Here is a 14,376-nt window from a genome sequence, read left to right as displayed (position 1 = left end):
ACTAAAGTTGTAGCCCTCACACTTGGGTAGGGAGAAACCCGCAGTATGCAGAGCACAGGTACAATGCACCCCTTCAGGATGGATGCAGACAGACTAGGGAAATGCCCTTCTTCCTGAAGAGGCAGAGGCCCCTGCATAGCTCAGGACCCCAAGAGCAGACAGCTATGGTGATGGGTGAGTGGAACTCACTGGGACAGAGCTGGGCTGGGCTCTCTCCATCAGATCCACTGCCCAATATCCCTTCCTACATCTCTGCCCACTGGGGTTCTCACTCAGACTCTCTCAGAGCTTGCCAAAGTCCTGCTCTGACGCCCAGGCTAACCTCCCGGATCTCTCTCTAGCTCCCGTGGTTCTCACCTTGGGGTGATTCTTCTCCCACCCCATCAATGTCCAGAGACACTTTCTGGCTGTCACCCTTGGGGAAGAGGGTTCTACTGGTGTCTGGCGAGTAGAGGCTAAGATGCTGTTAAACATTCTGTCGTGCACAGGGTCAGTACTCCCTACCCCTATAACAAAGAATGATCTGGCCCCAAATATCAGTAGTGTTGAGGTTGAGAAACACTGGCTTAGATGATTCTCTGCCAGAAAGTAAGAACCACCTTGGACCATTCAATCTGGAACAGATGCAGGGTTGCACTCCAAGGCAATTCTCCAGACTCAGCTGAGTCAGACATCTCTGTATTGTAGAAGTCTAGCCATAGGTCTCATGTCAATGAGAAGAGATAAATCAAAGCTGGAAACGATGCATAGATTGAGATATTTACAAAGAAGGAAGTTTAAAAGTCCTCTATCTGGCCCTGCTGACTTCATCACCCCCTTCCCCGAGCTCACTTCCTGCAGCCACGCTGGGCGCCCACTATTTTCCCAAGCATGCTTCCTTCATTCCGCATGCACTGTTCCCTCTGCCTGGAGGTGGGGGGGTGGTTACCAGCTGTCTCCTGGCCGGAGCTCATGCAGCTCCCCCCCCCCCCCCGCCCCGGTCCTCCCACCACCCTGTTTATATCCTTCTGGGCCTGAGTTTCTTAACTAGGGGTAGTTTTGTCCCCAAAGGGACATTGGCATTATCCAGAGTCGCGGGTAGGGGGCTGCCCCTGGCATCTAGTGGATAGAGGCCATGGATCCAGCTAAACATAATGCTCAGGACAGTCACTGCTACGGACTGAACTGTGCCCCCTCTCCCCCGGAGGTATAAGTTGAAGCCCTAATCCCCATGGGACTGCATTTGGGGCTAGGGTTTTTAGGAGATCATGAAGGTGAAATGAGACCATAATGATGGGCTTCTAACCTGACAGGAGTGCCGGTCTTATCAGAACGGGAAGGGAGAGATCTCTGTCTCCCTGTGCCCACACCAAGCAAAGGCCATCTCCCCAGCAGGAAGGGGCCCTTATGTTGGCCAGCACCTCAATCTGGGACTTCCCAGTCTCAGGCCTACAAGGAAATAAGTTTCTGTTCTTAAACCACCCAATCTGTGGTATTTTATTATGGCAGCTGAGCTGATTTAGGGAATCCCCCCACAGCACAGGATCATCTGGCCCCGGATTAGAGGGGTGCAGAGGTTGAGAGGTGCCCCTAACATGCTGCATTTGGGGGTCTCAGACGTGCATGTGCAAGCCGAGATGTCCTGGTGGGTGTCTGACTTGCAGGCAGGTGACCGTCCTGGTGTTTCACACTATCCACAACGTTAGGTAGCGATTTATATAACAGTTACATTGTTACCTTAAACAACTACCACCGTGTGAACATCTGATTTCGATGCAGGTATGGTATGTGCGTATGTAAGGAAATAGCTAATCTAAACATAAAGGTGCTTGACAGAAATATTGAGGACATTGTGTGTTGGAGTTTCCAAGGGCTTTTAAATGGATTATAGGAATATAGAGGTCAAAAGCATTTAGCAAAAAACCCAAAACACAAAACACAAAACGGCATTTACCGACTATGACTCATAAATCAAGGTGCAAGTTGCAGTATAACATATATCAGAAAAATACCGTGACTTGAATATAACTAAAGAATTATACATATAATATATAACATATAATATGGGCATGGAACACTCTTAAAATCTATAAGGCAATCTTTTAAAAATATTTATGTGTAAGAGCTCTTTACCTGATCAGAATTCCAAAAGGCAAACTGACTGTCAGAAAGGACAGTTGTTAGGAGAAATAATAAAAGTCTATATATCTCCACCAATAAACTCATGAATCATAAATGTATCATTACCTGCTGATTTGTGTAGCACTTCTTTCGGCAGTGAGCAGGGCACAAGCATAGGTATAGAAAAGCGACTGTGAACTGGGGCCCCTGGGTGGCGCAGTCGGTTAAGCGTCCGACTTCAGCCAGGTCACGATCTCGCGGTCCGTGAGTTCGAGCCCCGCGTCGGGCTCTGGGCTGATGGCTCAGAGCCTGGAGCCTGTTTCCGATTCTGTGTCTCCCTCTCTCTCTGCCCCTCCCCCGTTCATGCTCTGTCTCTCTCTGTCCCAAAAATAAATAAAAACGTTGAAAAAAAAAATTTAAAAAAAGAAAAAGGAGCAGAAGAGGTCAGTGAAGTGACTGTTTCAAGGAGGAACTGGTCATACAACTGGCAGAGGAGCAAAGGTGAGCTGAGAGGCATCCACCGCAAGTTCCACAAGGCCCAAGAGCGTTTTTGGTTTTTTCTTCACAACAACAGCTTCAGCGGAAGTGTGGGGGTGGAGAAACCAGCTCTCAGAGGGTTGACACCTGAGTGCGAGAGGCTAAGCAGAGCGCTGGTCTTTAGAGCCACGGGCCAGTAAGAGTAGAGGGGGTGGACGCTTCCCCACGTAACCGTCTGTGTTCTGAAGCTTGAGCTCTCATTCCTAACTCAGGGTTGGAATAGTTGGGCCCCGGGGGGGACTGACGTATCCCTGGGGTGGCACCACGTCCTGATGACATTGCTAACAAGGAGATACTGTTTTTCCTTTTGGCAAATGGAAGGTGGAAACAGAGAGGACATAGCTTGGCTTAGGAACCCAGGTTTTATTAATTTATTTTTTTTCATCATTCCCCATCTTTTAAAATATAATTTATTGTCATATTGGTTTCCATACAACACCCAGTGCTCATGCCAACAGCTGACCTCCTCAATGCCCATCACCCTCTTTCCCCTCTCCCCCGCCCCCCATCAACCCTCATCTCGTTCTCAGTATTTAAGGGTCTCTTATGGTTTGCCTCCTCCCCTCTCTGTATTGTTCAAAGTGCTGCTGTAAACATTGGGGTACAAGTGCCCCTACGCATCAGCACTCCTGTATCCCTTGGGTAAATTCCTAGCAGTGCTATGGCTCTTTATTTATTTATTTAAGCTGTTAACACATTTACTCATCATACCATCCTTTAAATATGTTTTCTTCCAGATATTAAAGATAGCAACACTAAAACATTCTATAGTAAAATATGATACATATGAAAGACAAGAAAAAGGAAGAAACACCTGTGTTTTCATGAAATATTATAGTACCAGCAGCAATGTTGGCAAGATTATTTAAAGAATTATACTGCTTACAAAATAAAAGTCACGTAACTAGGGGATCTGGAGGTGATATAGCCAAGCACATAATCTGGTGGATATCTAACAGAAGATGTGCACATTCTGTACCTAGAGGACTACATGATATTATTCAGAGAAATCAGGGAACCTGTAAGTACACGGCAAAATATAACACATTTAGGGTTCGGGCTTGCACGGATTGGAAGACTGAAGAGATGATAATTCTCCCTAAATTGATCTGTAGCTTTAGTACAATCTCACGCACAACCCTGGGCTGGTCTTTTGTGAAAGCCGGCATCCTAAAGTTAATATTGGAACCTAAAGAGCCCAGAATAACCTAGGCCATCCCAAGAAATACCAAAAGTGCCGAATATTAACCATCTTAGGACCAGTACCCATCACCCATCACTGGGCCTCTCTCTGGGTTACCAGGATTTGTTTTAGTCATCTTCCTGGTTGTCAAGCCCAGAAAGAGGTGATATTCTCAACTTTTCTGTTGTCTGTTTCTCTGTGGTTTTGTTTTCTCCTGCATAATCCTTTCCTCATCTATACACCTTGTTCAATGTCTCTATGTCATTGAATTTATTTACTTATTGATTGATGGATTGATTGATTGAAAGTGCGACTGGCTGAGGGCCAGAAACAAAGGGAGCGAGAGAGAGAGAGAGAGAGAGAGAGAATCCCAAGCAGGCTCTACACTGCCAGCATGGAGCCCGATGTGGGGCTTGAATCCATGAACCGTGAGATCATGACCTGAGCTGAAGTCAGATGCTTAACCATCTGAGCCACCCAGGGACCCCTCTAGGTCTTGGAATTCTGCACAGAAAGAGGCGCCATTGGCATCCCATATTTCTTCATATCCCCTTTCACTGCATTTACTCACTTTCCTTAAGATCTAGCACCTGTGGGGGCGCCTGGGTGGCGCAGTCGGTTAAGCGTCCGACTTCAGCCAGGTCACGATCTCGCGGTCCGTGAGTTCGAGCCCCGCGTCAGGCTCTGGGCTGATGGCTCAGAGACTGGAGCCTGTTTCCGATTCTGTGTCTCCCTCTCTCTCTGCCCCTCCCCCGTTCATGCTCTGTCTCTCTCTGTCCCAAAAATAAATAAACGTTGAAAAAAAAATTAAAAAAAAAAAAAGAGTAATGCTCTACTTAGCCATTTGGCTTTGTGCTCTTCACCAGTTTTGGAAGATTTCGCCTTGGAGCAGTGGGGAGAACAGCTTTGTGTGGAAGAGAGCCCTCCATTCCTCTAAGGAGGCTCTCAAGCCCCTGCATTTATATCTGGAGACCCAAAATTCTTCCACCTGACACATGACACCCCCCCCCCCTTGAAATTGTAGGTTTCCTGCCATCAGAATATGAAATATTTGGACTATCACAAACATACTCCACTCAAGTCCATCACGTCTTGGGATGAAGTCTATGATTCAGCATCAACAGAAATTCTTGGACCTTCACACCCAGCAGATGAGGAACAACAACAAAAATAAAGAACGTTCAATATTTGTCCACTGGTAGTGAGATAGCAGTTGGTGCTATTTTCAACTCCTGTAGTTGGGAATGATAAGGGTTACCACATGTTGAGTTAACTTACATGTTTCAGAGCCTATGCTGGGTTTCTTGATATTCTTTATCTCATTAAATATGCATGTTACCCTTTTGAGGTTGGAAATAAAGTTCTCTGATATATAACAGAAAACTCAAGATTTAGAGAATGGATTTGACCCATGTGAGGTGTCAGAATCTTGAGGGGGGACAGGGATCCATAAAATGTTTATATTAATGGGTTGGTCAAGTAGAAATTCTCAAGGAACAAAGGGTCTGGACAGCATTTCAAGGACCGTAATCAGGAATCTCAAGTTCTGAGCTTGTGCCATAGCCTCACTTATATATCCATTGATCTGACGCACATTTCCTGAGAACTCTCTTTGTGCGGGAGCTGTGAGCACAGCCGTCAAACCTGACACGGACTTAATTCATGCAAGTTGAGTGTAGAGACAGGAAAATGGATACGTATGCAGTGTGACAGTCTCAGTGCTGTTCTAGATAAAAATAGGTGCTTTGGGGGCATGGGAGAGATATCTTAAGTCAAACTGGAGGGTTTGGGGGACTTTTCTGGAGGAGCCCTGAGGAACAAGGCAAAGTATGGATAAAGAAGTGAAGAAGACAGAACCTTGTGGTGGCGTAGGGGCAGAGGAGTTGGGGCAAGGCTGACACCCAGCCAGGATACACACTCAGATGGCTGGACCATTTGTTCACAGTCCACATCTCTGTCGGCCAGCAGTTGCCTCTCTGGCTACTGGTCCAGCTCATAAATGCTTATTCTGTACTGGTTGTTAAATGTCTTCAATGACATGTTGCAGCAAAGGAAAGAAGAAATATGGATAAAGACCAAAGTAGGAAAGAAATACTCCATGGCCATGCTGTTAACGAAGGAGATATTTTTGGGGAAGGCCAGCGAGGTTAAAACTTTGCTTTGCATTAGGCAGGCACAAAAATGCTTAAAGCCCAGAAGAGACAGTGCAATCTGTCTGCGGGAGAAATTTGACATCTGCCTCCCGCCTCCCCCAGGAAGTTTCTCCGAACCCAACGCAGCTGTCTTGCGGTGAACCCCCCTCCCCGGGCACAACACAGAGCTCACACAGCCCAAGGTCAAGGTCAGCTTTCAGCTCTACCTGTGGCCAGCCCATCCCTTGGTTATTTGCCCAGCAGTCACTGTGTTCCGAACCTTCTCCTGTGTTCCTGACTTGAAGCCCTGTTCCTTGAAGTTCCTGTTGTATTCTCTTCCTGCAAAGCCAGCCTTCAGTCAGGAGGTACCCAATAACCACCAGGACCAGGAAAGCCAGACCCATCCGAAGGAGATTCTGGGCAGTGTGATTCCAGAGGGCAGGGTCTGGGGGCAGAAAAACAGAGTGGACACTGTCAAACACCGCCTCACCTCATCTCTGTCCCTCATGTCCTTTCCAGATCACACTCTTTCACAGCCTGCAGCCCCCCTCTGCTTGCCTACCTTGCTGGACTGCTGTGTTCGTGGTTAGCAGGTGGGGGTCCCAAAAGTCTGCGGATGACAAGGAGAGTGAAGAAGGGGGCAAGAGAGAGATGGTACTGACCCCTTCAGTCCCAGCCTCTCCTGCCCTCAGAAGGACCCCATGGCCCTCTGCAGCCTTTCTAGGTCCCCACCCCATGCTTCTGGTCCTCGTGGATTCATCTGGCAGGTAGAGAGGAAGAGCCAAGGGGCAGGTGAACCCTGAGGGGGGAATTCAGCCCCAGGACTTTGAGCAAGGCATGTCTTATGTCTGAGCCTCAGTTCCCTCATTAAGTCGATCAACATGGCTTCTCGTTCCTCATCCCACTGGCCATCTCACTGTCTTGGGGTAAACACAGTGGCTGATCCCTCTCTCTGGAATGTTCTTTCTCTGCATAGCCACAGGACCAACGCCCTCAGCTCTCTCAGATATTTGCTCTGTGAGGCTGATTCAGACAACTCTATTCAATATTGCCATCTGCCCACGCCCCCCCAAGTCACTATAACCCCATTTGTTCTTTGTCTGTCGTCCACACCACTGTTTGCTCCTCGTGTGCTATGTGATTGGCTTCTTTATCTGACTTTGACTTATGGTCTGTCTCCCGCTGGGATGAAAGCAAGGATGCTTGTCTGCTCGACCGCTGGTGCTGCAGGTCACGGCAAGTGCTGTGCAGTCAATGGATATTTTGGGTGAACGCCATGTTTGTGCTGTCACTGGGAGGCTTTGATCCCTCCTCTCCTCCAAGTTTACATTTTTTTTTTTTAACGTTCATTCAGTTTTTGAGATACAGAGCATGAATGGGAAAGGGGCAGAGAGGGGCGCCTGGGTGGCGCAGTCGGTTAAGCGTCCGACTTCAGCCAGGTCACGATCTCGCGGTCCGTGAGTTCGAGCCCCGCGTCGGGCTCTGGGCTGATGGCTCAGAGCCTGGAGCCTGTTTCCGATTCTGTGTCTCCCTCTCTGTCTGCCCCTCCCCCGTTCATGCTCTGTCTCTCTCTGTCCCAAAAATAAATAAATGTTGAAAAAAAAAATTAAAAAAAAAAAAAGAAAGGGGCAGAGAGAGGGAGACACAGAATCTGAAGCAGGCTCCAGACTCCAAGCTGTCAGCACAGAGCCCGACTCGGGGCTCCAACTCACGGACCATGAGATCATGACCTGAGCCGAAGTCAGACGCTCAACCGACTGAGCCACTCAGGCGCCCCCCTCCTTGAAGTTTACAAGTACTTGTTACTTACCAGAAAAAGAGGTGTGTTCTGTGGGTGCAAGGCTGGTGTCCCCAGCATCTTCTGGTAACGGAAATGAAGAAAGCAAGTAAGGGTTTGGGGTTTCCTCTGGCCTGCCCACCTGGTCTCTGTACCCTCCCCCCATCCCTCTGGCCTTCTTCCTCAGGAACAATCGACAGAGCCTCCGGAAAATGCATGTGGATGAGGGCATTGGTGGGAGGACACTCTAAATCTTCCCACCTGTCCCTTAGCTGCCTTCCTCGTCTCTGGTTGGGGTTCACTCGGGGTTCCAAAGAGCACGTGGGGGAAATTTGAGAGCTTCCTCACCTGTGACCAGGAGCTTCACAGGCTCACTGGGGAAAGACCAGGCGTGGTTGTTATAAGAGCCAAAGCATCTGTATGTCCCTCTGTGGGCTGTGCTCACAGGGCCCACGGGGAACCCCACCTGGGTGTTCCCGTATCTGGGCTGTGGGCGGCTGGATCTTCCCTCCTTGAGCAGAAAGAACATGTTTGTTGCAGTCTCTAGACGGCAATAGAAGGTCACATTATCTCCTGAGCTCACCTCAGGCCTGGGATGAACAGAGAGGGTGGGTGTGTCATACATTTCTGTGGGAGAAGGAGACAGGTAGGTTAAAAGTCATTATCCCGCTTCCCATATCTCCCATCCCCCCTTCGCCTTAAGACTGGGACGTCACTCGCTGCAATCTCTCTCTCTTCTGTTCTGGTCATGGGCACACCCTCCCCGATGTCTCCCTTCAAGACTGAGACACTCCCTCCTCCAGCTTTCAGGAGCATTAATATGAATCTCTCTCTGGGAATTGCCCCACGTCAGTGGTTCTGAGTTAGAGATCCTTGGGTTCAGTGACATCAGCATCGCCTGGAAGCTTTTTTTTTAGAAATGCAGATTACCAGGCTCCACCCCAGACCCGCTGCATCAGAAACTCAGGGGTAGGGCAGCCATCTTTGTTTTTAAAAACTATTATTGTTTTCAATTGTTATAAAATACACATAACATAGCATTTACCACCTTAACCATTAAAAAAATTTTTTTTTGATACTTATTTATTTTTGAGAGACAAAGTGGCAGAGTGCAAGCAGAGGAGGGGCAGAGAGCAAGAGAGACACAGAATCCAAAACAGGCTCCAGGCTCTGAGCTGTCAGCACAGAGCTCCGTGCAGGGCTTAGAACCCACGAACCATGAGATCATGACCTGAGTCGAAGTCGGACACTCAACCGATTGAGCCACCTAGGCGCCCCTCCCACATCTTAACCATTTTTAAGGGTACAGTTCAGTGGCACTAAGCACATTCACATTGCTTTGTGTAGGCATCCTCACCATCGGTCTTCAGAAATCTTTTCATCTTGCAAATCTGAAACTCTGTCCCCGTTATTAAATACCATCTCCCCATCCCCGTCCCCCAGCCCCTGACAGCCACCATTCTGCTTTCTGTCTCTATGTATTTGACCATCCTGGGTCCTATACGGAAGTGGAACCAGACAGTATTTGTCCGTGTGTGACTGTCTTATCTCACCGAGCGTAATATCCTCAAGGTTCATCCATATTGTAGCAGGTGTCAGAATTTCCTTCCTTTTTAAGGCCAAACAATATTTCGTTGTGTGTATAGACCACATTTTGTTTATCTGTTCCTCGGTCAATAGACACTGGGGTTGTTGCTACCTTTTGGCCACTGTGAATAGGGCTTTGGTGCACATGGGTGCACTAAAGCCGTCTGTGTTATCACGAACCCTGCAAGTGATTCTGATACCTGCTTAAGTGGGAGAATGGCATCCCTCAGCTTCCTTAACTGAGACAGCCTTCCCTCCCAACTCCGTTCTATCTGGTCTTTTTCCATACCGTTATTTCCTCCTCATGTGCTTATAATTGATAGATTTACCCTAAACTTGACTCATGGTCTGTCTTCTCCCGCTAGAAATCAAGTGCCACAAAAGCAGATGTTTGCATGGAACCCCCATAGGAGGGGTTCTCATCCACTCCCTGGTTGACCCTGGTGGGTACAGAGCCCCTAGCCTCAGTTCGAGACTGCTAGGAAGGACCATCCCGGGTCCGGAGTTCCACATTGGTTTGGCTGAGATGTCGGGTGAAACCACCCCAGGGTCCACCTTCGCCTCCTGTCCAGCCTGTTTCCCTCACTTTTCATCACAGGGGTCACTTTCGAGGATACTCCCCAGATACATGCAAACATCCATCTCAGAACATCTCACCTGGAGAGCCTGACCTATGACAAATCCGCTCCTAGACCACAGATAACCAAGGAGTGAGGTTTGGATGACACTAAAGGAGATTAATAAATGATGACCCTCCCCGGGATTCAGGCTGGGGGGATGACCACAGATAGAGGATGGGACATTTACCTGTTACCACCAGGTCCAGAGGGTCACTAGGATTTGACCAGAGCTCCCCGCTTCGGTAAATGCACCTGTATTGCCCTGCAGTGAGCAGGGTCATGGCTGAGATGGGGAATGAGACTATGTTCCTTATTCCAGGCTGTCTTGGGCTCTGCCGGGCAGAGAGGTGTCCCTCGAAATACAGCTGGTACTCAGTGGCCTCAGGAAACCCCCGGCATAAGATCTTTGCTGGCCTTCCCTTCGGAATCATGAAATTGGGCTTGGCCCAGATGATGGGTTTTGAGAGAATCTCTGTAAGGGAATCAGAGGCAGGAGTTCTACATAAAGCCCCTTCCCACCCACATTTCCACCCGGTTGCTGGCCTCAAGCCTTCCTAGCAAACCAGAGCCCCTGTCCCCTCCTCCGGTTGCTTGTAGGTGGATACTTAGCCTGAGCCCAGAAAAGAGACCCTGGGGCTCTGACGGAGGGACTCACGTGTCTGGGCGCCGATGGTCTGGCTCAGATACAGCCCTGGAAGACAGGAACAGTGAGCCATGCCACCCCACCCATGTCCAGACCCCAGGATTGTGTCTCCCTCTCAGGAGAGAACTCACCAAGGCAGAGCAGGGCAGTGAATGTGGAGGTCATAGCCTAGATTCTTCCAGGCGAATGTGGAGATGGAGGCCAGCAGGCCAGGAAGATGCCACAGGATGTGGTGGGTAAAGCTTAGCACTAATTGCCATGGGGCTTTCACCTGACCTTTTTTTTTTTTTTTTTTTTAAACAAGAGAAGGTTCACGGTTTTCCCTCTACCTCTGACCATGAGGTATAAAGACACATCTGATCATATCTGTGGTCTAACCAGATCCTCTGACAGTTGTGTGCCCCACCTGAAACTCATTCGTTTCAGGGCCCACTTCTAAAATCTGAAATGTGGACATTACACCCAGGGAAGGCAGAAGACGATGTACAGAGAAGAAACCTTAGAATCATTTAAAAAATATGTGTTTAGGGGCACCTGGGTAGCTCAGTCGGTTGAGCGTCCAACTTTGGCTCAGTCATGATGTCACAGTCCGTGGGTTCTAGCCCCGCGTCGGGCTCTGTGCTGACAGCTCAGAGCCTGGAGCCTGCTTCAGATTCTGTGTCTCCCTCTCTCTCTGCTCTGCCCCCGCTCATGCTCTGTCTGTCTATCTGTCTCTCTCTCAAAAATAAATCAACATTAAAAGAAAGTTTTTTAAAATATGTGCTTAGCCTTGGCTCCCCTCTGTTTGTTGTGCATGTGCTTGGGAAAGTTCATTGGTGTCATCAGAATGGAATGATAACACTATCTTCTCCAAAGTTTCATTACGATGTTTCAACAAAATGCTGTTTTTTAAATGAAAATGTCCTGTTTTTTACATGAGTATATTCCTTTAGTCTGTTATAAAGCAGAAATTAAATATTAAAATATTTAACATTTTCACATGTTTTGAAATTCAAAATGTGTTCATATTTTTCCCTCCAAAGGTCTAAACGATATTCGAAAATGAAATGTTATGCCAATTTATGTCGTGCCTTACGTTCTATGAGGAGATCTCTCTCAATCTGGTATCTTTTGTTCTTATTTCTTGATTTTGTGGTTGAACATATTCCATTCCCTTTCTTATTTATATATAGCAAAATCCACTCTTTTCCTGTTCAGTTCTGTATGAGTGGTGATCAACGTATACGGTCATGTAACCGACACCTAAGTCAAAATGTAGGACAGTTTCGCCCTCATATAAGTGGTGTCAGTAGTGTTTGTCCTTGTGTGTCTGACTTATCTCACTTAGCATGGCGTCCTCTGGGTTCATTCCTGTGGTTGCAAATGACAGGATTTCTATTCCATTCTTTTCTGTGGCCTCCAGTCCTCAGCTCCAAATTCCAGGACCTGTCTTCTCTAGCCAGCCAACGTTCACCCATGCTCCCCTGCCTAGATGGTCTCCACCAAAATATCCTTATAACGTTTGGAGGAAAGGCACTGTCCTCGTGTGCCTGTAACATCTTTCTCTTGGGTAAAGAAAAGATCAAGCGAGATGATCACTGTTGATTGACATGGTAGCTCGCACATCCATTCTTGGGCAGATTCTGACCTACAATCGGTAGCTCTCCCTGTGAAAAGGTCATGTACTGGATTGCCACTGTCTTGTCTTCCCATAGAGGATTCGCCAAGGACACAGTTGGGGGCTCTTCCAGCTGACTTCCTGTGTCGCATCATTTAGGGAACTTAGCCTCGATAGACTTACAGGAAGAATGAGCGCAGAAGAAGCAGTGGGTGGGGACCAAGGGCCACCTACCGGAATGTTTACATTGACCACATTTCTAGAGAGAGGACACAGCCTATGCATGTGAGAAACCTGGCTATGTGCTATGGGTTTTTTGTTTTTAAGTCACTCTTGGCTTGTGGAAACGTTTAGATATCAAAGCATGGGAGAGGGAGGGCAGTGGTTGCTAGCCCACAGGAGACAATGAGGCAGGCTCATCTATAGATGACAAAGATGTCTCTAGGCCAAGAGGGCATCTTGTCTCACCTCTCTTCCACGATACATCTTAATTTGCTCATCATTGTCAGCCTAAAGTCCATCCATAGCATGAAGGTAAGGCTCCTGATGAATGGGTCCCTGCGTCAGGAAAGAGGTGGTCATCCTTTGGGGACAAAGTGACCAGGGGTAGAGAAGTAGTTCTCTTGGAATTGTGAAAGTTCTGCTACCCCTTGCTTCAGAGATTTCTAGATTCTCTTCAAGAGGCTGGTTGCCTGATAACATGTTCCTTTGAAATTATTTTCAAAGTTGGCGGGAACTCCCTGGGATTGAAGTCAACCTGCTGGCAGCAGAGAGGATCAGGCTAACATCTCCATGGCATGGCCCTAGTTGGGGTGGGATCTGGACTTTAGAGAATGGGTCTAGCCTCAGTTTCCTGATGGGTTTCCTCTCTACTTACTATTTTAATAATTTACACATGCATAATGACAGTTCTATATTTCAAGTGTTTTGGCGTGCTAGTTCTCCCCTTATATGTTGAGGGTTCTTTGTTTCTTCACGAAGTTTGCAATATTTTATTGCTGGTCATTTATGGGTCAACTTTTTGCAAATTGTGGTAAAATATACATAACCAAATTTTACCATTTTAACTACTTTTTTATTGTAGCAAAAAAAATACATAACATGAAATTCACCATCTTCACCAAGTCTAAGTATACAGTTCAGTAGTGTGCAGTACGTTTCATTTTTAAGTAATCTCTACACCCAATATGGGGCTCAAACTCACAACCCTGAGATCAAGTGTTGCACACTCCACTGCTGAGCCGGCCAGGCGCCCTTCAAATCATATCATCTCTAAGCCTCTGTTTGTTCATGTGACACATGGATTGATTAAAATAAAATTCACAGGGCTGTAGTAAGCTTTTGTAAATGAAATGACTAACATAAAGCCCAACATAGAGGTGAAGGTCATGAAACGTAAGTCCTCATGCTCTTTTCCCCAAGCCACGCCTTCCATTTAACCTAAATCAGCCCAATATATGAACTATCAAAGGCAAATGCACTCACCATTCAGTGCCTGGAATAAAAAAGGCAAAGCAGAATTTATTTTTACTCTGTTAAGGGAGTTATGCTGGCTAGACATGATGCCTCTGAATCTCTGAGCAGAGCCTACAGGGTTTTTGGGAAATATGGATTCTCAGGGCCTCTTGTGGATTGGCATCATCTGTAAAAGATGTTTATTGAAGGGGGACTTTATTTTATTTTATTTTTTTATTTTTTAAAATTTACATCCAAATTAGTTAGCATGTAGTGAAACAATGATTTCAGGAGTAGATTCCCTAATGCCCCTTACTTATTTAGCCCATCCCTGCTCCCACAATCCCTCCAGTAACTCTTTGTTCTCTGTATTTAAGAGTCTCTTATGTTTTGTCCCCCTCCCTGTTTTTATATTATTTTTGTTTCCCTTCTGAAGGGTTGGCTGTCACTCACAGGTGCAGTTACTGAAGTAAATCCGTTTCTGATTGGCTGACATTTAGAAGCAAGGAGCTGATTGGTTGAATCACCAGGCCGTTTTTCATTGAGGGGAGTGGTCATTGCTGATGGGTGAAAAACTGGTTCCGGCGGCTTTTTGTCATCATGGCTACCAGACAACGTAGTCTTTTTCTAGGAGGGGAGGGTCTTTTTATTCCCAGGTTTACAGTATGCTTTTCCACGCCAAGGCCCTGGTGTGGACACAACCAAGTGTGTGAGGTTGATCCTATCTCTCTGTGGAATCAAATCT

At 47.1% G+C, this 14,376-nt stretch overlaps 1 protein-coding gene across 1 annotated transcript; it reads right to left on the bottom strand.

Moving 5' to 3' along the window:
• Positions 1–5,925: 5,925 nt before the first annotated feature.
• On the bottom strand, positions 5,926–14,008 carry NCR1 (natural cytotoxicity triggering receptor 1). Its single transcript, XM_025914678.2, is given in 9 exon segments — positions 5,926–6,219; positions 6,222–6,270; positions 6,273–6,397; positions 6,515–6,562; positions 7,763–7,813; positions 8,078–8,356; positions 10,124–10,408; positions 10,592–10,627; positions 10,711–14,008. Coding segments are annotated over 9 exon segments (951 nt in total). The 5' UTR covers positions 10,745–14,008; the 3' UTR covers positions 5,926–6,175.
• Between the last annotated feature and the right edge of the window lie 368 nt (positions 14,009–14,376).

Source organism: Puma concolor, chromosome E2, assembly GCF_028749965.1.
Source record: "Puma concolor isolate L17-30 chromosome E2, mPumCon1.1.hap2, whole genome shotgun sequence".
NCBI classification, from domain to species: Eukaryota; Metazoa; Chordata; class Mammalia; order Carnivora; family Felidae; genus Puma; species Puma concolor.
The sequence above is the reverse complement of the archived record's forward strand: the minus strand, read 5'-3'. Positions and strand labels throughout refer to the sequence as shown.